Source organism: Centropristis striata, chromosome 1 (genome assembly GCF_030273125.1).
Source record: "Centropristis striata isolate RG_2023a ecotype Rhode Island chromosome 1, C.striata_1.0, whole genome shotgun sequence".
NCBI lineage: Eukaryota > Metazoa > Chordata > Actinopteri > Perciformes > Serranidae > Centropristis > Centropristis striata.
The window spans coordinates 15,642,869-15,667,636 of record NC_081517.1 but is presented as its reverse complement, the minus strand read 5'-3'; the positions used below and the strand labels follow the sequence as shown (position 1 = coordinate 15,667,636).

At 40.7% G+C, this 24,768-nt stretch overlaps 1 protein-coding gene across 2 annotated transcripts in view; it reads right to left on the bottom strand.

Annotated features, from left to right (window-relative positions):
- Positions 1–669: 669 nt before the first annotated feature.
- elfn2a (extracellular leucine-rich repeat and fibronectin type III domain containing 2a) overlaps positions 670–24,768 on the bottom strand; it is a 281,476-nt gene continuing 257,377 nt past the window's right edge. Inside the window, exons 5-9 of one of the 2 annotated variants that reach the window (XM_059332421.1) lie at positions 5,888–6,412; positions 4,870–5,019; positions 3,643–4,637; positions 2,533–3,169; positions 670–2,442 (exon numbers count right to left, since the gene is read on the bottom strand). In XM_059332421.1, coding sequence (XP_059188404.1) covers positions 1,582–2,442; positions 2,533–3,169; positions 3,643–4,637; positions 4,870–5,019; positions 5,888–6,079 — 2,835 coding nt within the window. In that variant the 5' untranslated portion in view covers positions 6,080–6,412 and the 3' untranslated portion in view covers positions 670–1,581. Of the gene's footprint in view, positions 3,170–3,642; positions 4,638–4,869; positions 5,020–5,887; positions 6,413–24,768 lie in introns of both variants that reach the window. The other variant, XM_059332413.1, reaches the window with a different exon arrangement.

The window sequence follows — 24,768 nt, the reverse complement described above, 5'->3', positions numbered from 1 at the left end:
CAAGGCAGTTTTTCTTATTGGAGTACATCGTTGTCTCTTGAACATATTGGAAAATGATGGCGATATATAATAAATATAATAGAAACTTGTAAAATCATACCTCACTTTGGGCACTTTGGTCCTGAGCAAGCTCCTTCCCAGAGCAAAGCAGGGTCATGTCTAGTAAGTGGAGTCATCCAATCTGAGGCAGAGTATATCCTTTGGGCCTTCACTCCACTTACCATTCACTGTATCTCAGTGTGTCGTGCAGGGAGCGTTTGACATATTTTAAGGTTGTGTGCAGCCTCGCCTTGAGCTGATACAAGGACCCTATATCGTCTCCTTAACGTCTGCATGTTCAAAATGAGATGCAGCAAATCTCTAACCTACTCTCAATCTGCCTCTATTCCTAAATGCGATTACCGGCTTCTTTAATATTGGAGCTAACACCTGTCTTGCCAACCTGCACAACCCACCCTAAAGTAATTTCTGCATGACTCACACTATTGAAATGTAAATTTCCTACCTCATAGCTTCCCTTATCAAAGGAAATATGCTACACCTGTAAATAAGAAATGGGCTCGGAGACAAAAATGCCTGCAGGTCTTGAAGGGGTTTACTTCACGCTATCTAGATAGACAGGCAGCCTGGGCCGAACACGTAACCCCCCCCCCCCCCACACACACACACACAGCTCCCCAACTGGACTGTTATCTATATGCAAAGCATCTCCACTAAGCTATCCACTTTGCCGCCGTAGAGGAGACTGAGAATAATAGACGACTCAGCCCCAACCCCAACCCTATTCTCCAGCCCTCACACAATCACTCACACCAGCATGCACAAACTATATACATGCCCACACACCGCTGAACATATGTAGTTAGGTGTTTTCAAATCGATAAGCATGCTCAACACACACCCTCCCCGACCCATTCTTTCACTGGCTAATTGCCAGGAAGAACAATTAGCCCGATAAGTATCACTTATTGTCCTCCCCCAAAGAGGAGGATTCAGGCTACTCTAAAACAAACGCACCTAATTCCTCATCCTTCTCCCTCCCTCATTATCTCCCTAAATGATGCTTCTATAGGAGAGCAGGTGGTGGCAGTGCTGTGGAATGATTGTTTTGTGAATGGTGGTTTGATGGGATTAGAAGCTGGGGGGGTTAAGTCATGAATGGGTCTGCGTCTGGTGAGATAGTTGAGCTACAGTGTACCAGTAATGAGGTAGAAGACATTTGCTTGTTGCCACCTTTTCTTTGCTCATTAGTGGGGATTCAGAAGGTCTATGTATGGAAGCCTGCAAGGACCAAAGTACCCAGTATGAGGTAGTCTGGTGAACAGTATTGTGGTGAAAACAGCCAACCTCAGAAACAACCTCTTAACATATCAATGGATTATCATAGAATCATAAAAAAAAATCACCCAGAGACAATACCTCTTTAACTCTGGATCCAGCAGGGGATTGATCCATGTCATTGGACACCTCAGAGAAAAGATCATCTGTCTTGCTACATTAACATCTATTCCCCTTTATTAGTCTGCTGTTGGTATCCAACCTCCCAATCTCCCTTACAGCATTCGACTCAGCTTCGTCAGCTCACAGCTTCTGCTGAGCAGAAACCCCTTTCCAGTAGTCTAAAATATCGTGAAGGTCCTCGTCCTTGGCGAACTGCACCTTCTTACGCAGGGCGTGGCCTGCCGCTATATAGGATGCTTCCTCTCTGGGGCTTTTCTTGTAAGGCCGGAATCGCTCCCAGATCCGCAGTGTGCTCTCAGACGAATACTCTGGACTGGAGGAGTAGCCAGAGTTGTAGTTGTGGTGACGAGAAGGTGAGAGCTGGGAGTAGGTAGCTGTGGCATCCCTCTTGCTGCGGCCCAGTGGCTTGAGAAATGAGGCCTTTTGGGCCGGTGAGGGCGATTCGTTGCCGCCTTCATAGTAGAGGGCAGGAAAGGAATGGCGGTGCTCTGAGCTGTGGTAGTCTGGCTGAACCTCCAAGTGGTGCTGCTGCGGTCCAGGGCCGACAACTGCACCTCCACCTCCGCCTCCACTCCCATTATTACATCCCATTCCGCCTCCATTCACACTCACCCCACCGCCATTTATGTTTCCCATCCCATTTCCATTGCAGCCCCCTACTCCACTACCTCCACTACTTCCAACCCCTCCACCACAACCCACAGGGCTGCTTTTCTCTGTTGGGTACTTGGGGGGATCGCTGCGCTGCTCAGGGATGTCCACACTGAACACCCTGTTGCTCTTCACAGATCCCATAGGAGGGGGACCGCAACGGTTCTTCACCACAGCAGTGTCAGCGCTTAACTGCCTCTGAAGGGGCCGCACTGCATTGGCTGGGGGTGGATCACGATAAGGAGGGGAAAGGAACCCCCCACCACTGATGCCTGGCCGCTCAGACAGGGGCATGACCAGGGGCACTGGGGCCATAGACGGCGGGTGAGGCTGCTGATGTAGCTGAGGATGAGGATGAGGCTGAGGATGTGGTTGAGGATGTGGCTGAGGATGAGGCTGGGGGTGAGACTTTGGATGCACCTTTGGAGAAGAGGCCATGATCTGATCTCCAGGGTGGCCAGGGGAGAGGGGCAGGAGGTTGCGGGGAAGGGACGCAATGCAAGCTGGAGGCTGGGAGGAGGACACAGAGTTACCATTGTCAGCCGTGGTTACAACATTAGCAGAGGCATCCAGCTTCAGGGCATCAATGCAGTTGTTGATGATCTGGTTCACCTTGTCAACCTCCTTGGCAATGGTGGAGATCTCTGATGCTGAGCCACGGCCATCATCGTCCGAATCCTCCCCAGCCTCTGTCCCATTCTCAGCCCCACCTCGCATATCCACAACTACTTCCCCTCCTATCACTGCTCCTCCAGCTCCCACCCCTCCCTCCCTGCCTTCCCCTGCCACTCCCGGCGTCCTCACATCCATGTAGTTGCCCTTGCCACCCATTGCCTCAGTGAAGGCAGAGGCCATTTTTTCCACCTGCGGCAAGGTGGAGAGGCGGGAAGAACTGGTGTTGGCCGAGCCGTGGAGCATGCCTGTGCTCGAGGAGGCAGACTGGGGCAGCTTGCCACCTGCTCCTCCTGAATGGTGGTGCTGGTGGTGAGCCTGTTCTTGGAGACGTTGCATGGCTCCTGGGTCATTGGCCACTGCTGCAGCTGCTTCTGGACCATACCTAAAAAATGACAGATTCACTTTAACGCACATGTGGATATCATTTTTACACATTATCCTAAAAAGCATGATCACAAAATGTTGTTGTACTGTTGTATTTTCTAAAAAGTTAATTAGATTTAATATTTACTTTTTGTGATGCCATGGTGTGACAGAATGCTTGCTGTTTTAATTAAAGTTCAAAGAAACAATAGAAAATAACATAGCCCAAAGACTCAATAAAGAGCGTGGTTGGGGAAAGGTTGTAGCTTGAATAAATGAGGCTTTTCAGGAATTCAGATCAAAACAATGCAGCAAAACATCTAATGAACTGATGCCCTTAGCTGAATTGTTCCTAAGAAATTAGTTTAACCCAAGAGACACACATTCTTTTGTGGCTAAGCATCCCAGATGCATTCACTGTCTGGGTAGTGGCTTTTCAACAGCTTATAGCCCTAAGACTTCCATTAACAAACATTAAAATTTGTTGAGTACCTCATCTCCAAAATAGTTTTCTTCACACTTATAGCTTTCTGCTTCTCTTCCTGGATGCGTCGCCGTCTGAGACAGTAATAAACTAATCCAAGCACAATGACCATGCCAAACAGACATCCCAAGATGGTCATGATGTAGTGGGTAGTTGTGGATGGATTGCTTCTTTGGTCCCCTGGACCCATAGCTCGTGTGGTAAAGGACAGACAGGTGTGGTTGTAGCGCTGAGATTTGCTCGCAGAAGCCACACAATAAGTGTAGTTCGTGTGTGGTTTCAGCTTGTCCAAAGTGAGTATCTCCCGCTGTTTCTTAAGGGGCTTGATGTCTGCAACAAAAGTTTGGTTGTACTGGGAGAGGATGTACATTTTACTGTATGGCCGTGGGATCTGCACCACTAGAGAAGCGGTGTAGAGCGAGACAGTTTCAAGCCTCATGGAAATCTGATGGTTATAGCTGGGGTCAGGAGTGGACGATGTGTTGGGCTGGTGATACAGACCTTGGTCCGGGTTGTCCAAACCCATGCCAGAGCCATCTTGATCTGGTGTCTGGGAGGTAATTCCTGGAATTATCACACCATCGCGACACATGGATAAAAGAGTGAAACGGGCATTTCTTCCGTGTCCGGGCAGCGGGCTCAGGAGTGGATACCCGGTCATTTCCAGAGGGGTTTCGCACTGGAGGCGGTCGTAGGTGTGGGTGACGTTGTTAAATGCCTCCAGCCAAGTGAGAAAGCTGTAGAGCTCACAGCCACAGTGGAATGGGTTTCCTGCTAGTTCACATACCATCAGCCTGTTGAGGACAGTGAATGTAGAAGGGTCAAGACGGGCCAACTTATTGGACGATAAATCCAGGCTGCTGAGGCTGGGGCACTCCCAGAAGGCGTTGTTGGCAATGACCTCAATAAGGTTGTGTTGCAAGAAGAGGCACTGCATTCGACCCAGACCTCTCAACATGCCCTCAGTCAGGTTGGTCAGCTTGTTGTAGCCCAGCTGGAGAACCTGAGACAGACAGAGAGAGTAAGTCTTTAATACAACATTACACAACAAAGGTATGGTCTGATGATCTCTTCAAATAGATGTGTTCATCAGGACTAGGCGCATCATTCAGTAAATGCACTACACTGTGTAGCAAGAACTGACAGTAATACATTGAATAAATACACCACGACTAGTAGCACAGCACAGTAAGTGGTAAATTTGTTTATCTCTAATTGTGTTCTTGGCTCCAGACCTGTAGATTGGCCTGTCCTGCGAAGGCGCCGTCCTCGATGTAGCTGATCTCGTTCTTGGTGAGATTGAGGTCAGTAAGGTTTGTGAAGCGGTACATGGAGGTAAAGAGCACAGCCTTAAGTTTGTTCTCATTCAGCCTCAGGTCATGAACCTGCAGGAGACAGAAGAGCATATGACTTTTAGACAATGTGTTCCACCCTCTGGCAGCTGTAGAGGAGAACCCAAACTCTTGGCCAAAAATAGCTGCCAAGAGCATGTTGTGCCTCCAAACATACACGTTTGCTGTCTAATGAGTAATTTCCCCAATTATACAACATTTTTTGAGTTCATCACAGCCTGTTCGCAAGCAGCTGAGCATCTCACCTGAGATATCTAGCAGTGGTAAATGTTGTTGCTACGGGGTAGAAATTAGTTAATATTAAAGCACCCAGTGGTAGTGTTTTTTCACTTTTAATCAGTTATGCTGCAAGTTGCAGATGGTAATTGAAATACCTGCATATTTTTAAATGTAACTGTAAACCACTACTTAATGGTAATAGCATAAAACATTAGCGAATGCAACTTGTCTCTGCATAGATGTACGGGATTTGGATCTAATATAGTGTACAGTTCTAGCTCTAACAAGATGTTTACCTGGTTGGTGTCACCAGCATAATCTGTTTAGCAACTATTTGCCTCAATAATCACAGCCACGTAACAAATTAGCTGTTATTGCTGCTTTTGTTACTATCATTGGACACATGAATATAACCTTGAATTTGATTTAGATAATTGAATTTCTGTATTGCCATCCCTGTCATAGTTATCACCACAATAAACACATTATCACAACCAGCAGAATCACTCAAACAAAAAGCATTATACTGACTCAACAAAAGATTGGAGTCATTTTCAGCCTTGCAGACACTATCACTATGAATAGCATGTGTTCTTTAGCTGACAGTGCATGAAGGCACACAGTTTAATAGAGGTGGCTGTGGTGGAATAAAAGGCCGACACATGGATAAGTTCATACTGACCGTGCTGTTGATGTGCTGGGGGATGGTCTCATATGGAGGCTGGTTCTGACTGCAGATAGCCAGCCAAACGTAGCCTTTATCCCCTTCTATAAGCCAGCAGTCCCCTTTCACCGTGCCCGGCAGGTGGAGGAGCAACAGTGCAGGGAGCAGGAGGGAGAGAAACAGGGAGGACAAACAGAGTCTGCTGGCCATGGTTCGGATTAGGACTGTTTTAGATCGTCTCAGTAGAAAGGAGGAAAAGAAAGGAGGGAGGCAGCAGAGGAGCAGAGGTTTCAAATCAGGAAGGGTTGCAGGTCAGGGGCAAGCAGGCCAAATCTAAGTAGAGAAAGAGGTGAACGGATGGGCGTCTTCACGGTGATTAGAGCTGAGCTTGCAGCATGGCAGCAAGTCCTGTCCCCATTTTAGGTGTTCCACGTCAGAGGGTTTTGTAGACTGTCACCCCAGCAGCTACTCATGGCCCCTGACAACCGTACGTCTTGGCAACACAGATGAGGAAATACTCCCTCTGAGAGAGAGGCCGAATGCCTATATATCACAGAGAGAGAGAGAGAGAGAGAGAGAGAGAGAGAGAGAGAGAGGAGGGGGAAGGGAGAATATTAACATTAATAGTGATAATGACAAAATGATTAAGAGTATGCAGAAAATTGTAATACAGTTCACATATCCCCAGATGGTTTTGAATTAATTGAGTTTAGGTCTCATTTCTAAAAGCACTGTGCAAAAAAAAAAAAAAAAAGGTATATGAATCTAATACCCATGCTACCCAATCCCTTCAAGGTAATACACCACAGTAATAAATCCATTAACTGCCATGATTATTTCATTAAGTCTTAATAAAGCCCAGAGAAATATATTTTGACTTTTCAAATTAAACCAGGATTTTTATGTTCTGTAATTATTCATGTTCAGGAAAATAACAGCCTCGTATGAGAATAAATTGCAGCTCTTCCGCTCAGACATTAGCATATGATGCACCAATAAAAATGGAAATTGCCAAGACTATGAAAGCAACACCGGTTTTCTTTGGTTTTTGTCATTGTTTACAAGGTTCGCCAGCTCACAGCTGTGGTTCTATTATTTCAACTTTGAGGTACATAATGAAACAATAAAAATTTAATAGCTGCAGTTATATAGTGGTGGAAACGGGGAGATGGGCTAAGTGGAAAACAGAGAAGGGCTGTTGTAATTTGCATGTTTTAACAGGATAGCAGTTGACATTTAGCTATTTACCTTTCTCGGGGGATTAACCGTGGATTAGGCTCTAATCCAGCATAAAATATTATGTATCTCATCACCACAGCTCTGACTCTTAATTTGTTTCCAAAGTTTTGATTCCCTCCCAGGGAAAAGTTATCTAGCCACGACTTGAATGACAGGAAACTGATAGTGGGAACAACTGAGGAACAGAAGACTCTTTACGTACTCCCTCTATCTCAGTGGTGGAAGAAGTATTCAGATCCCTTACTAAAGTAAAAGTATTAATACCACACTGTGAAAATACAAAATGCAAATGCTGCTTACATAAATGCATCAGTAATAACAATCTAATAACATTTAGAATATATAAAACAATCTAAATGGGTCCATTCTGCATAACCAGTACTTTTACTTTTGATACTTAAAGTACATTTTGATGCTGATACTTTTGTACTTTTACTTCAGTAAGTTTTGAATGCAGGACTTTTACTTGTAGTGGAGTCATTTCACAGTGTCGTATAGTACTTTTACTTAAGTAAGGGATCTGAATAGTTCTTCCACCACTGCAATGATCATGTTTATGTTAAATCTTTATCTGAAAAGTAGCTAAAGCTGTCAGCTAAAGTTAATGAAGTAAAAAGAACAATATTTGCCTCGAAATGTAGTGAAGTACAAGTATAAAGTTATATAAAATGGAAATACTCAAGTAAAGCACAAGTACCTCAAAATTAAGTACAACAGTAAATGTACTTAGTGACATTCCACCACTGCTTTATCTCAATTGCACATAAATTCCCCTCTGTGTTTTATAGGTTGTCTTAGTCAGATTGATAAAACATGCTCCAAAGACATGATGCAACCCAATCTGCTAAACTGACCCGTCCCTAACAGCCTGTCCTCCTCCTCCTCCTCTTCCTGCTCGTCCTCTGTCCCGACTTGCACCTCAGTTAGCCTCCCAGTCACTTCTCATTCCTGCCACACCACACCCCGAGCAGCTCTCAGTCCTCTCTTCAAATTGTTCCATGAAATTGATATCGACAATTCAATTCCTGCACCACAGGCCTTCAATTTGCCTTTGACCCAGCACCGTTGTCATCCTTACGTGCGTGCAAAATGAAACAGCCACAAAACAGCAATTTACAGCTTCAGCTACAGCTAAAGTAACCCCTATCCACCTTGATGATTACGAAAGTCATTCATTAATCATTTATGTGTTCAGCTTTGATGCAGATTCATTCCGCTGCTGCAAAGTAGAGCACGTGTGATTAGGAGCATTAGTTCGTGGCACATTGTAATAAAAAAACAAGCAAACAAAGTGAATTATTTATCAAACAGCGATTTGGACATTGATCATAACGGCTGCGCTCACACTGACACAGATCCTCCTTCTTTCATCCTGTTTGTGTTTTCTCACACTTTGAAGACAAGTCTAGTGTCATGATGTGGCGATACAATCCTCCACGTCCTTGTTTTACTGGGGTTTAAAGGGACTGTACCAAAGTCTGCACCACACTTCAACAATTTTAGAACATTTTGAAGACCACAAAAAATTACTGTTTCATGCTTGTGATTACCGTTAGGCTGTTTTTCCCCGTTGGCAGCTCATATTTACAGCATATCTGATTTGACATGACTGCTACCCTGACATGGTATTTACTGTGCTCTGCAAACATGAAAGACGAGTCAGTCAAGACTCATTTCAAAGCTAGTTGTTCACTGCCGAGTCCAGTCACAACAACTAAGATCAGCGGAGTATTTCTTATTCATAATGATCCTGACCACACTACTCCAGTCTATCTCATCATCTGGGTCAGTCTCCTGTCTCTCTCTCTGCTCACTGTGTTGCTGTATTTCTTTTCAACTGTCTGTCTACTTCTTTTCCTCTTTTCTGTCCCTTTCTTTCTTCTGTCCGCATTGTTTTAAGTCTGCTTATCTCTGCTGCCTTTCAACTAGAAACACAAATGAATGTGCTTCATCGCCAAAACACAACCTGACACCTTTTGTGCGCTATCACGTCCCCTCCGCGCTGCTTTTATCATATTCTCGCCATTGATTTTATTTTGACAAGAAGCCAGAGGAAGAGACAGCCTTATTTCCCCCTCTCCTGCCTTTCTTCTCCAAACCAGGCCCTCTTTGTGTTTAATTATTGTCCCCGATAGCTCGGCTTTAATTAAAGCTTTGCATCTGACAAACAGCACTAATGATGTCAGGTCACAGAAACAAATGTAAAGTTCCCAAAAAAGGCCCTGGAGAAAAAGTGGTCTGTTTTCAGTGAGTTTGTCCTCATTGGAAAATCACAGGACAAAATAGGATTTTACAGATCTCCCAGTGATGCTGAAAGTAATAATCCTTAAAAATAAATGTCTTTTCCCACATTATATAATGTGTTGATGCAACAGCATGGGTCATAGAAGCTTTCACATTGATGTTTTAAATTGATAATAGGCTCTTTTGTTGAATAATCACATCCACTTGAACAACAATTTACAATATAATCTTTACAAATGAATAACAAACACCACACAGGCACTGCTAGATTGACATAAGAGTTAGAAAGTCCAATAAATGGTGAGCATCAGTTTAAGTTTCCATTAAAAAAACAGACTCAACACATATTGCTACTCAAATAAAATTTACATTGTTCTGAAGCAACTTTTCTATGGTAAATTTACCCAATGTTCTTTAACCAGACAAACAAAAATGTAGTCACAGCTGTGATTTCAGCTAAACATGCTCACAAAAAAATACTGACATCAGAGGATACAGCATTGTATGATGATATTTTGCATGATGATATTATATAGATTCATTCATCAAGTACCGATATTTAGGGTTCCGTATTTTTCTCAGTTTTTGTTTTTTTTCTAATGAGACATGACATGAAAGCCAGATTAAAAAGATGGGGTTTTAGTTCAGAAGTATCAATATTGTTACTTTATAAAATGTTAAGGTAATATCAAAGTGGTTACTGGTCATCTTTAGGGGGTTGTGAATGCTTGTAGTAAACTTTAAGGCAACCATAGTTTCTGAGACATTTTACTTAAAACCAGAAATGTCAATCTCATGATGGCACTAGAGGAAAAGTCAGGCGATCACTGAAGTCTGGAACTATTAATGTCTGTACAAAACTTGTTGATGTTTCACAAAATAATTGAGAAATCTGTTAATCGGATGAGTTTTTCTTTGGTTGCACTGGCTTCAACGTGTGCTGCTTCTGACTGTTTTCACAAAGTTATGCATTTCATGTGATTTTAACCACTTAAAAATACAAGACATTTTTTCTGTAAAACTAAACATTTAAGTTTCCCTTCAGCAAGGATGGTCAGAAATAAATTAACCACCATTAACTTCCAAAGAATTAAGGAATCCTATTATTCTTTTTTCTTTTCTTTTTTGCACTTTGCAAATAATTGGACGTTCCAGTTTCAGCCCCAAGGGCAAATTATTTCAGCTAAGGTTTGTGAAGCATGGGGAAATAAAGCCCTGGCAGAGTTACTAACCAGCTACAGCCGAAGGACATGTAGAGATGTACAGTTTGACTTGATCACTTGCTTTTTCATTGCCACCTTCCTTTTCCTGTCTGAATTAAGTTATTAATTTCTATCCACGTGTTCCATTCATGACACAGCTATTGTGGGCCGTGAATGACAGCACAATCTAACAGGAAATAGAATGAATTCATCACGTTTCCTGAGGGAGTTTCAGATGAAGTAATAGCTGAAACATGCAGAGGTGACTAAATTGACTTGTGGGGAAAACAGTAATGAAAAAGGAATTGAATCTTTTGCTTTCAGGTATTATTATGAGTGCTTAAAGTGCATTCTGTACCGGAGGTGTGAGGGAAATGTGTCGACTCACAGTTGGGGACAAATATTTGGTATCCAAAAGTTTAACCATTTGTGGGTCCAAGAACTTTCGGCAAACTACTAGCACAAATGTGCTGGCTATGAGTGAAATGAAATGTGTGAGAGGCATGATTATACTGGTTTGAATTCAACACCACGCCATCTGCATCTATGTTTCCAAATGGGTCAGAGTTTACTTACAGGTCCACTCAATCTCCTGACAAGTTTGTCTATAGAGTGCAACTGTTCACAGGGAGTGGGTATGTCTCTTTCAGGCCCTGTTTTGCAAATATACAAAGTTCTTCCCTCCCAGTGAAACGTTATCTAGCCACAACTTGAATGACAAGAAACTGATAGTGGGTACAACTGAGGAACAGACTCTATCTGAGTACTTCCTCTATCTCAGTTCCCTCCCAAAAGCCCCTGCTTTTTAGGTTGTCTTTGCATAGGAAGTGGGTATGCTTCTTCCAGGCCCTGTTTTGCTTACTGATGTAGCTTTTCTTTTAACTCTGAGCCCTGGTCATGAATCTTTCTACTGAGTGTTAGAATTATCTGTTATTCTGTCTCTGTTGTCTGTCTCTGTGGATTGACGTAGGTCACCAGCTATGCATGCATAATTCACTAACTGTGTATGTAACCTCTCAGTGTGCATTTATAGATGAATCATGCAATATGCTTTGCTACAATGATCATGTGCAAATATTGTTTTTAAACTATGATTAAACTAAATACATTTACTCTAAATATGTTTACTCCATCTACCTAAACTTTCTCTGTCCTGCTTAGAGTAAGATTCTATAATCACAAAAAGATATATTTTATGTTTTATTGTTTGTTGCAAAATCTGTGTCTCCAATAATATCTCTGCAAGTCATATCAAGACAGGAGTTTGTGTTTTGAAAGTTTTGTTAACAGGGCAGTGCTGAGCAGAAAGATAACTGTCTTCTCTGCTTGGTGACATGACATGTCCACGTATTGAATAAACTGACAAATCAGCAGATCGAGAGGAGGCACCTTCTGGAGAGATCTATCTACCTGCATTCTTAGAAAACTTTTGTTAGGCTATAAAACTGGGTTTTAGGGAAATTAGACCAGCCTTCATGAACTGACAATCCTGATGTCATGTCAGGGACGTGCAGTTTGAACCCAGAGACTCTGTAAACTGCACATTTCTTGACGTATTGTAATAAAATGAAGTTAAACTGAGAACTCGGATGTCTCCTGCTCATCATTCCCCATCAAACGATCGGCGCAGAGAAATAGGTGAGGATTTTGTGTTAGAGTCAGATAATTTAATTTTAAAGGTTTCCTCAGTGCATTTCTCAATGAGTGAGAAAGAAAGAAAGACAGATCAACAGTAGGCAAAAGACAGACCGTTCAGACAGAGCAAAGTGTTAAAGAACATGACACAAAACAGATTCTTCCACAGTTTGTCAGTGAACCAGTCAAGCACCAGTGATTCAGAAATCCAACAGAACATCCAGGAAATCCATCGTCAGACAGACAGACAGACAGACAGACAGACAGACAAACCAAAGATCAGCCTGCCAGCCATCTTTTTGGTTTGTCATTCAATCCAGTCCATCAGTCAGCAGGCCCAACAGCCAGCCAGTCAGATCCAGTCAGATACCTCGCCAGACAGACAGACAGCAGGTCAATCCGTCAATCAGCCAGCTAGCCAGCTAGCCAGTCAGTTTGCAACTCATGAGTGTGGGAAGCACCATCCACGCCGAGCTGAGAGTTACGCCTAATAGCACTATCTTTGCATCCCAGCCAGCTGCCTACTTTACCTTCAAAGCTGCTGCACTGTTCCTTCAAATTCATTTTTCTCGCTCCTGTCTCCTCTATTTTCCTTTCAAGCCTTCACGAAGAGCCTGTGTCATTCAAATCCTGTGCACACAGTACTGTCCCTGTCTCTCCATGTGTCCTTCTGATTTTCTCAGGTTAATTTATTTCCTGTTTTTTGTCGTGTTAGTCTCCTGGTAGTATCCGTGCTTACAATATTTTATTGTTTGTGTCACTAAATATGTGTCTCAGGCTTTCTGGCTGTCCTGTTTGCATCGTGATATATAGTTTTTTTTTCATCAATGAGTGGTCATGACTATTTGTTTGTACACAGTGCAGGAAAATCCATTTATTCGTTTCTTTTTTTGTACAGAAAAATAGATGCTATTTTGAAATAATGACACTGTAAAAAAAATGTCTCCACAAAAAAGTAAACTGTAGTAATCCAAAAATATTACAGGCAAATCTGAAAAGGAACATATGCTCTAACTCAAATCAAGAAAATATAATCAAATAATAAAATGAAATAACAGCAATACACTGATGTTTATTACTGAAAAAAACACCCAGCAAACTTGATTGACGTTATTCCTACTTTTCTTTCATTCCCTCTCTCTGCAGCACACTCTGTCCTCCATCTCAGCTCCGCTCAACTTATCCTTTCTGGAGAGAATTCAATGTACAGGGAAAACCCAGAGAGACAGTTTTGTTTAAAGTGTATGTACAGGAAAATCTGTTGCTGTCTACCAGACATACTCCCACAGGAAGAGCTGACCAGAAAGGACATTTTCAGCTGCTGAGTGCTTTCAGCCACTCGCTGTGTTCTGTGAAAGCTGTAGATTTTACCGATATAAACTGTTGGACAAGTGGAACATCGTGGGACAGCACAGTGTTCCAGACAGGGAAGTTTTAGGTTCTACTGCATCAACAACCAGGCATGTCACTGTTGAACATGAAGCAACCAAGAGGAAGGAGTTTAACAATTGTTTTCCCTTTAAAAAAAAAAAGTCTGTCCTCCTTCCACACACAAGCTACTTCTAGTCCATGTCTACCTGGTGAGGACAGTATTATGGGTCTGTTCACCCACATCAGAAAGAAAAGGCACATGTTCTACCCCAAATATCCTCTGTTTCCAACAAGTTCTCCAATCGTGTGCCGTACCACTCATTAAGACACTTTTGTACATATCGCGGCTCGCGGTACAGCAGCACGTTCTAAAAAAATAGCACAGACGTCATTACACATACACGTACGGTTCGCAATTGTTGCTGCTGCAGTTTCTGTGGATTTATGTTGTAAAACCACTGACCTAGGTTTAGGACAAAACACTTCCTGGTAAGACGTTATAAAAGACAGTTTAAACTGTAAATAAATGTACGTAAATGCCGAAAGTGAAGGAGTTACAAGGGTCAGGTGACTACCGCAAGTTACGTAAAAATCATGATCCACGTAACTTACAGTTAAAAAAAAAAGTTAAAAATCATTTACTTTTGTTTTTACACAGGACGGGAATCCCGCTCTCCTGGATGAAAGTCCGCCTTTTTAAATTCACTTCACCGTCAATCACTACTACATCAGCAAGATGGTAGCGGATGATGAAATCCGTACATGTAGCTCGTATTTCCTACCTGTAAACACGACAGGACTGTATATTGACGTTTTTGAGGCTGTCTGTTTCACCTGTTTTTCAGGCCACCCAAAGATTGCAATTCACTCCAAAATTTAATGGATTCTACCTTGGTCCATGGATTAAATGGACTTTCAAATGCGGTTCTAAAAATATCAGACATTCGATTTTAAAAACCAAACATTTATTTCAGAACCATGGCCAAGTTACTGTGGATGAGCAACACATTCTTGCTGTGGAATGTATTCTTTGTAACTACTTTCCAATGACAAATTGGTCCCAATAGTCCGTTTTAAGGTCCTATTAAACATCACCAATTTCCCACTGATGTCCAATTTCCTTAATTGACTTACCCACTCCAACTTAACCTTCCTCATTTACACCTCCTCCACTGAAACTTAACCTACCTCATTTACACCTCCTCCACTCAGCGGTTTCCAAAAGTTCCTAGAATAACTTTTAGCAGCCACCAGAGACAAGCATGAATGTTCAGCACAGGGAGTAATAGTATAATATACATGAGGTTATATGCCAAGGAGCTGTGGGGGGTCAATGAGGCTATTTTTGCTCTGTTCATTCAAGTAAAGAGGTCTTGAGGCAAAGCAATGCTGCAATTTCTCTGACTGCTTGTTCACTCTGTATCCAAAATATGGATGTTGTTTGGAACAGAGCATCACTGGCGCCACTGTAATCTAACAAGTCCAGTCTGATATTCCTGCTGTCCCTGGTTGCTGCCCTGCTTAGTTGTTCTCTTAAACCCAACCCAGAGGCATGCCCAGGGCAATTCTCCTCAATAACTCGTGAGCGGCTGTATGAGCGAGAGAACAAACTGCAGGCATGGCCCGCTTCATCCTCATGTACGATGCATGTTCTTCCACTTTTATCCTTGTGAGGACCAAATATGTTTTTGACCATAATTGTGATGACATTTTTGGAAAGAAATATCTTGTTGGGTCTTAACTGTTTCAAAGGGCTGTTTGAGGGTTACAACTTGATTTTAGCATTTACACGGGATTATAGTTTTTTTTATAGTTAAAGGGTGAAAGATGACAAGCTTTGAATGTTCAGAGTCTGACGTGTAGTGTGCAATGTCTCTCGGCCAAGTCTTGGCAAAGAATTTAAGACTATAATTGCCTAATCTGACATAGTGAGGAGCTCTGTGTAGTCTGATACTGGCACCAGTTTTGAGATATCTGTCTGAGATGTTTTTGTAGAATTTGTTGTTTGTGGTAGTCATAGGAATAAAAACAATATATTTAACAAATTTAACAGGAATCTGTTAGAAACAGACTAATCTGCCAAGCGTGTTTTATTTGCTCTGGCAGATGTGCCTGGTCCCTCTCATTTTCAGACAGATTTCAAGCCCTTGGGGCCCAAGACAGACCAGACATGACCATTTATCCAATGTGGGGCAGGTTTCATATATTTTATAATATATAAAATGTTTAATACATTTTATAATGACTGGTATTCAGCACAATGCACTAGGGTCACAAAACTCTGATCAATACTGCCTAGTTTGAACTTATAGGCAATGCAGAAATCTTGATTCCATTCATCCTCTTAAATGTTTTTAAAAAGCTGTTTTCAGCTGTAGTTTGAAAAAGTTTGTGACCAGACCACCATTTCCTTCCTGCTGGTAAATGGGCCGAGCATCTAAGACCCTATAACTCAATAGTTATAAACTATGAACAAAAACTAAGGAAATTTGTATTTGGTGGATTATTTCTTTGTTGTAACAATGCTTCTTGACAATCTTATACAATTGGAAAGCCTTATTATTTCCCTTTTAAATGGTGCCACATTTGTAAGGAACATGCATTTGTGGAATGAGCAGCACGGCTGAGTATGTGGGTTGGCCAAATCTTCTCAACTTTTCTTGTTGACACTTGTTTTGAGCTTCTGGTACCTGTGAGCATGGGCCCAGCTACAGTGGTTAGTTGGTGTCTGCTCCAAGAATCGGCATGACATGTTGGACTGATCTGGATAGGGCCCGTGCGTTAGGATCCAGCAAATTCTAGCTGGTGTTCTGCAAAACCATGTTGCAGCATTCTTTGGAGTGAGCCCCAGTACCATCTTCAAACTGAAGGCCAAGTTCCCTAAACGGGGGATGTCAGAGACAGGCCGCGAAGTGGGTGCCCCAAAAAGTAAAGTTCCATCCAGAGGCATTTTGGTCTGCGGCCATTGATAAGGCCACTTGAGATCTGCAGGGTTCCAGACTCATATGCAAATCAGTCTGGTGATGCTGGGTCAGGAATTTCTTTTCTAAAACAATGTCCTGGTTTCTCTAAACCATGGATGGGCAACTTAAATGCTGGAGGGGGCCAAACTTTTTCATCAACACTACCACAGGGCCAAATATAGGACCGTGCTTTTAACCAGATAAGATGAAACTGCAATTTGAAATATGTTTACAGTGCAGTAACTTAACATATTTCATGCTCAAATGCATGTTTAACAGTATAAATAGGAAAACAAAAGGTTTGAAGCAAATAAAAAATAACCACTTAATTGATTTCTTTTTTTTTCAGTGCAAGAACAGCAGATCAACATTAATTGCAAGAAGTAATTTTGTGCTTATTTGGTGTACATCATCTGAAATCTGTGAACCTAAAGATTAATTTGAGCAGATCAGCACTGTGTGTCAAGTTATTCTGGTCAAAAAAATCTAATAGAAATGACTTAATGAATTAATCATTCATTTATTTAAACCTATTAAGATGTATAAGGGTTAATAACATTAATATATGCCCCTTTGAAGTCCATTTCCATGTTCAACTATGTCCCATAAGTTGTTTCAGCATTTTTGGGTTGCTATTTTATTCATCGAGAATGGATAAAAAAAATGGTCAAAAAGCCTCCGGAATATTATATCAATATATCATGACCTTTGGAACAACATAGAAGAATCCATGCTGTGATTTGGGTTCAAAAACTTTGGTCATTTTGGAGATTTCTATCTATTATTTTATTATTTTCAGTGATTGGATGACAAGCACTTCTGTTCTACAAACTGCAGAGAAACCCTTTTATTGTCGATATACCTAGGAAAGCTGAACATCCTTTGAATGCTCTTGGTCTCTACTTTGTTGCTTATAGATTCCTTAGATCTTCTAGTTCCATATAATACCAGTATCTCCAGTATATTCCTAAGACTGAGCTGAAAAAAAGGCACACATATTCTACCCCTTTTTCTGGAAAAAAGTAACATTCCATTCCTATGGTAAGTATCTATCTTCAATTTTTTGCAGTATGTAAGTATGCAACTATATAGATTATGTAGTGTGGATGTGAATGCATTAAATCCAAATGTACACACTGTACCAGCAACAACAGCCTTCGTCACAGTGACGAAGTTATGTGCGCACAACGTGTCCTTGTGCATGTGTGTGTCCACGTGTGCTATGCCTCTGTGTCTTAATTACTTTTAAAATCCATGCAGAAGCTTCTCCCCTCCAGCTCCACGCAGCAGGTATGTTGAAGTAACAGCCCTCAATGGGAGCTGCACTTCCTCGCCCAGGAGGGAGGCAGCGAGAGGAAGAAATTGAATGAGGAAAAGAGAGTGAGAGAACTACACAAGAAGAGAAAGAGAGGGACTGTTGCATGAATTAATTCCTCGATTTTAATCCTGCCTTTCAGTCATTTCAACATGTTAACCCAACTGGGGTTTAAATATATTTTTCAAGCTTGACCTTTACATGGAAATGAGAGACGAGGATGAAGAGACGGTGAAGAGAGAAGTTTTTAACATTTATTTAATCAGGAAAGTTGAAAGAAACACATATCTTCCAGACTGACTTGCCTTCAATCCCATAAGAAAAGAATAGGGAGATTTCTTCATACAACAACACTCTGTTAAGATCAATAACTAATTCATTATGAATTGCTTGTATTTTTTGCAATGTTACCAGAAGGAAGGACTGGTTGGACATATGCACACATTCACACATGGAAGCTGTCCAGTGGAAGTGCCATCCTCTTCTTTGTTGGCAACTGGAGCTGCTCAGGGCCCACTCCCTGGCTCACAAGTCGTTTATTCATGAGTATAATGAAATGCTGCACAGTTTGGTGTTGACATATGCTCAAAACTGACATATTTACTTGCTAACTGCCAATTCTGCCAATTTAAAGGGTCACTTCACCCGAAATTACAACAAAATGTTTGTCACTTACCCCAGAGGTATCCAAGACTGCCCTCAACTGAGAATTGATACATTTTTCTACTTTAAGTTCTAAATACAACATGTTCCTATTTCTTATCTGCCACCTACACCCCAGCACGCAGGATGACAGTCACCCATCACAGTTTCTTGGTCTTGTTCGTCCACTATACTTTGCACATTATCGATATTGTACTGTACTTTTATTATTTCCTTGTATTAATAGCATTAACCCACCAGCAAGTTTGAGGTGAAGTGAAGTCTATCGGCCAAAAAAATACACCGTTTATCATAAGAAGAAACTTTAAAAACAGCAGCAGCTTAATTAAAACAACAAGCACACCATACAAAATATTGAGAAGTATGAATCATCGATAGAATGACCATTTGTTACAAATGTTTCTGTTAGCAAAAATATCCAAAATTAAGTTTAAAAATATAATATATCTGTCAAAATGACTATATTCAACAAGTCTCAAAATAAACAATTTGGAATAACTAGATCCTGCTAAAAACATTAAATGAAGTACTTCTTCGTGCAACTGGGAAGCCAGGATTGATTTTGCAGTTGAAAAACTCAAAATCGTCTGTTAAACTGACACATCTGACAACATTATTGGTATCTTTGCGCACTATGTGACCCATCACATAGAACCTTACACACTTATTCTGTAAACTCATTGTGTATTATCTAAAATATATTCACAATGTGTAACTACTTTTTCTTATATTTCAATTCTCTTGCCATCTTTTATTTACTTAATAAAGTCTAATTCTTATTTCTTTTGAGAAGTGGTTTCTTCTCCTCTCTTAGTCAACTGACAAAGTCCTCCAGAGTCTAAAACTCCTGTCCAGCTAATGAGAAGGAAGTGTGACATTAATATAGAGCCACAGACATGGGAGGTCATGATGGATAGATGGGTCGAACAAATGTTGGACTTTGACATGGAAGGCTGCTGTTTTTTCTTTGTTAATATGGACTTTTTATAAGCATGGCCACAATTTTTATACAGTCCTAACCAGTTGAACCTGAGCTGCATGTCTTTGGACTGTGGGAGGAAGCTGGAGAACCCAAGAACCCAAGCTGACACCATGGAGATAAAGCTCTTGCTGCAAGTCCTAACCACTACAACACCATGTAGTCCTTTTGGTAATAAAAAAAAAACAATGTTTTTTGTTGTTGGTACAGCCACACAGTTAGATTTACTTGGAAACATCTGTGACAAACTATTTCCCGAAGCACCAAAGACAGGAAAGACAAGACAAAATATCTACAAGACTGTCTGTTTCTGCTCCATCGTCATCTGACTACCTACTGTGTAAGAACAGGATTCTTACAGTAGTGCACAATCAACCTGTCAGCAAAATCATCACTTTGACAAAAACCAAAGGAGCTTGCACTGTAGAACTGAGCGTTCCCTACAAACTGTCACGAATCAAGTCATCCAGGGACAGAGGAATCGAAGTGATGGCTTTGGTCTGTCGCACAAACGATAACGGTCCAAATCATCAGCAGAAAGTGGGCCCATACAATCAAATCAGCAGGTGCATGCACAGCTAGATATACATTGCAACTCTTCCATACACACAGTAAACAGAAAGTGGAGACGTGGCCACGTTTAGATACGCTGGGAAAAACTGATACACACAGAGACGCGATGGGGTGCAGGTTGAGAGTCATCAGTCACCGTAATTGCATTTAAAGAGACTGAGGTGTTTTGTCTTGTCCTGCTAAACGTGTGGCAGCGGCAAATGCAAACACATCATTCTTCACACGACTGCATCTGTCTGAGATGAATTACTAGGAGAGGAAGAGGCTTTATAGAGAGGAAGTGGAGGTTTTTCAGGTATGTGATGTTTTAAGCTTTATTTAATTCTCTCAATATACCTACACTGTGTCCTCTATTTATAGAAAACATAACGGCTCCTTTGAGGCTGGATAATGCTGTCCCTTTATATCTTTGTTTGGATTGTGTGAAAATGTTCTTATTTGAGAACAAGTTCTTATTCCTTCAGTCTCCATCAATATTTTAGTATCATCTTTGATTCAGCTGTAAAATTTGACAAATAAACAAAAGCTTGTAAGAAGTAGCTGTTCCCATATTGTGCCTGTTGTTAAATTAAGATCTTGTCTTGTTTAGGGATCTGGTGGGTGTTTTAGGGTGATTTCACAACCCAAGTCTGTTTGGGCAATCCGAATCAGAGTGAAAGTGATACATTTAGTTAGTTTTGTATTTAGTCTGGTTTGCCTCACAGTGCAGAAATGTGGAGCGTACCAAATAAAAGCAAAAAGATTTGAAGAGGGGCATCTACTCACATGATTATTTATTATTGATTGAAAAGTAGGCAGTGAAAAATGTAAATTAAGCAACATGGAACCGAGTGCAAACCAGTTTGATTCTAGCAGCTGTAATCTGCTCTGGTGTTCAGACCAAACTAATCTGGAGAACAACGCTCAGAACAAGCTCCTGCTGAGGCTCCGGGTCGTCAATAATGTGTTGATCCATTTTTTCTACACATGATGTGCTGCGATCAGACCCCTGTATAATCAGAGAAGGCGAGTCATGATACTCCACTACTACCACGATCTGCTACTTTTGGCAATATGTTGATAATTCTGCAATGACAAATTAGCTTTAGCTCAGTGGTAGCCTACAGAGTGAAACTGAAGGACACAAATTTCATCTTTATGCTATTATCTCTGTACATCTCACCGCACAGGTAGCCCACAGTCCACTGAGTTTTGGTTCATTTCCTTTAATTGGGTTGGATTCTGGTCGTATTACGTTCACAGTGGAATCGAATCGCACTAGGGTCTGTTTGGAAACGGACCGAGGCCCTCTCTGCAAGTGGTCTCAGACCGGTTGTTTTGGTTCGCACCAGAGTATGATTGGAGCGTTCACAAGCAACCAAACGAACCTTAACAAGGATTTAACCACAACAGTTTGATTAAAACGGACTAAACTTTGGGTTGTGAAAGCGCCCTTAAAAGACTCGTATAATCAGTCTCCAAGGCATCCCCACCAAAATAGTTCTCGCTGGTGCAAAGAGAAGAGGCTAAACAACTCTGGAGACCTGCTCATATTATATTGTAAGAGGGTATTTTCCACTCAGTGACCATGTCAAGTTGCACCACCTGTATTGAAGTCAATGAGACAAAGGTTGTGTTTGCACTTCACAATTACTAGTATTGAATACATGTAACCATTTGAATGTGAAGTGCCATTTTCGTGATTGCGCAGCTTTAGTATGAAGAGAAGAAGCAGGGAGAGAGAAAAAGGTAGAGTGCATGCAAGTGCATTTGCAACAGAGCAAAAAAAGAGACAGCGAGAGATAAGCAGACACAGATGAAGAGAGACAAATAGAGAGGAACCAGATCAGCTAAAGACTGGTGAAGTGGAAACCCAACATGACCTCCACAGACAGAAGTAAAATGGCCAGCAGGAAACTGAGAGAATGGAGTGCGTCAGACAGAAGCTGCACTGTGAGCTTTAGTGTTTCTAGTAGTATGTTTATTGGTAGATTTAGGACATTGACAGGAAACTGTGTCTACGTAGAAGCTACCCGATTCCCATCTGCAACAGCACAAACAGAATAATGGATGCTGGACTGTCTCTTCACAGTTAGTGATATTCTGACTGAAGCAATCCACCAACATTTGTGTTTATTAAATGAATATTCCCATGTGGCTGTCTGCACCGTCAAATGTGCATCAGTTATTTGAAGGTGAATATCTTACCAGGATTGAAATATATAATTCTAATCAGTTCTCACATCTTCTTTCAAAGGCATATTTTAGTTTTCTATTTAGAGTTGGACCTTTTTCCAAAAGGCATACTTTCTCTTTCACAAGAACTAATATAAAAAAACATGTTTTCTATGTCCTTCCCTTTGGTGTGCTGAGAAAAGAAATCAGGTCATGGTCTTTGCTGTGTTTGAGGTCTCTTCTGCTGACGCTCTGCTTTTAAATGTGTCTTTCATTTTGTGAACTGAAAGGAGGTAGATTCACAGTTTATGACAGTCAGTGAGGAATCAGTAAGATATTTTCTTCAAAATATCACACTTACTAATCTCTGATTGTATTGAAACTTCTTGCAAACAGTGGTTACAAATAAAGCTGTAGATTGTAAAAAGAAAGAAAAAATGAGGTAGTTTCTAGAAATGTACTGCTTTCTTTTACAAGTGCAAATGCCATTAAAACAAGTAAATTACTTTTATTACAAATATCAACCCTAAAATAGAAGTAAAAATCTGTAATTAATATAATGAGACATTATAGATTTCTTTTTTTTCTTTTTTTAACAGTATTATTCAATTGCTTAATGGTCTTCAATGTTAAATTACAGTGAATTATATGTTAAAAAAATAAATAAGTACAAAAAATACAAATCATATTACTGAATTTAAAATTAAGGCAACTTTCTGTTTTCTTACAGTAAAAATACAGTTTAAAGTAAAAAACATTTTCAAAAGAAATCATTAAAAAATGACAACAAGTCACAAGGCAGAAATAGTTGGTTAACACTTACCGTCATACTAAAAATAAAAATAAATTATGGATAATATACAGTAAAAAGAAGAAATTATTTGTAAAATATATATCTTTTTTACTTTACTTTATTTTACTTATTTTTTACTTATATGTTATTTGACAGTAAGTGCAACTTTTTACCCCTAATTTTATTTTTGCTGTGTCCAATAAAGCGTCTTTTTATTCTTATTCTTATTCTTATGAAACACTGTCTACCCGGCTCCCAGATGGTCACATCCATGCATGAAAGCTGCATAATAGAATCTCTTTTGGAAATTCACATGTGATACTGTGTTCATCTTTCATGCATCTGCTCATTACCATTAAAACCGTAACCACTCGTGTCTGGATTGACCTGCGTGACCTTTATAAAACTTGTATGTTCCTCTGATTAAAACAGGAAGAATGTCTGCTGTGTAAATACCAGAAGCACTGGGTGTCTATTAAACCAAACACATTCAAATGATTACCTGTCACTCTGCTAAGCCTGGCTTTTACACATCTGCTTTGATGATCTCTTCAGACCTTGTGCGTGTAAATCCTATGACTCATCCTAATTATGTTGTGGTGAAGTTCCGCAGAACCGTTCTAATGACCCAGGTTGCAGCCCTGTCTTGCAAATATGTTAATAATGTTTTTGTTCTTATCGCATGAATACAAAATGCACTGTTTTACATGAAGTTATAGGGGTAGATTGCAGTACGCTTGGTGCACGCTGCAACATAATAAGTGCCAAGAAGGTTCAGTGAATAATGTTTTACAGATCCATAAACTGAAGGTTGAAGGAGATTGTGTAACCATGTTTAGTGGCTGTGATGTGCATAGGAAACTGAATGAAGCACCCATGCATTGCTGAAGTCAAGGCCCATTTGTGATGACGTGACATAGGCCACATTCGAGGCTACGCTTACTGACAGCTGAGAGAAAAAGGAATCCTCATGCCCTCGCTGTTTTAGTAATTTCAAACCTTTTCAGCATTATGTTCTTTTTAATCTCATGCCAACATAGTAGCTTTGAACTGAAGTTAATTTAATTGCAGGAGAGAAAGGTGCAGAGAGAGACAGACAAGCAGGGCACCTTCAGTTTTCTGAAGGCAAAATTGAAACTTGTTAAGCTAACATATACTGACTTTGACACCAGTTTGGAAGCCAAAGTAATTAAAGCTGCAGTCAAGATGAGACTATTTTTGTTTGAACATTGCTAATGAAAGTGATGAAATAAAAGATGGGTAGCAAAAATAAATGAGTGAAAACAGGACATTTAATGGTTATGGAAATAAAGTCAAACTTTTTAATTAAGCTGATTTCATCCATATTATACTCCTCCACCATTTAATCTAGTCATAAAGAGAATCATACAGAAATCTATCTATGACACCTCTAGTGACTGGAAGACATTTCAATAATCTAAAGATTGCATTTAAAATAATAGTTAGATCATAATTTAACAAGGTTAAGAGTCAAATATTAGGACTTTAACATGCTTAACAGCTGAGGTTGAGGGGATCGGAGATATTTAGACCTGATCTTGGATGAAACGTGGATATTTTAAAACCACATGCCAACCTCATGATCACGCATTATAAAGGGTTCAAGGGTTGAACTTGGGTTTCAAATAACCACCAGTGTTGACCCCTGTGCAGTATGCTCTCGGAAAATCCTGGGAAATATGTACCAAACAACGGCAAGAAAACTGGGTTTCAATTTAACTCTCTGAACCCCAACAAGCTGTTTCAG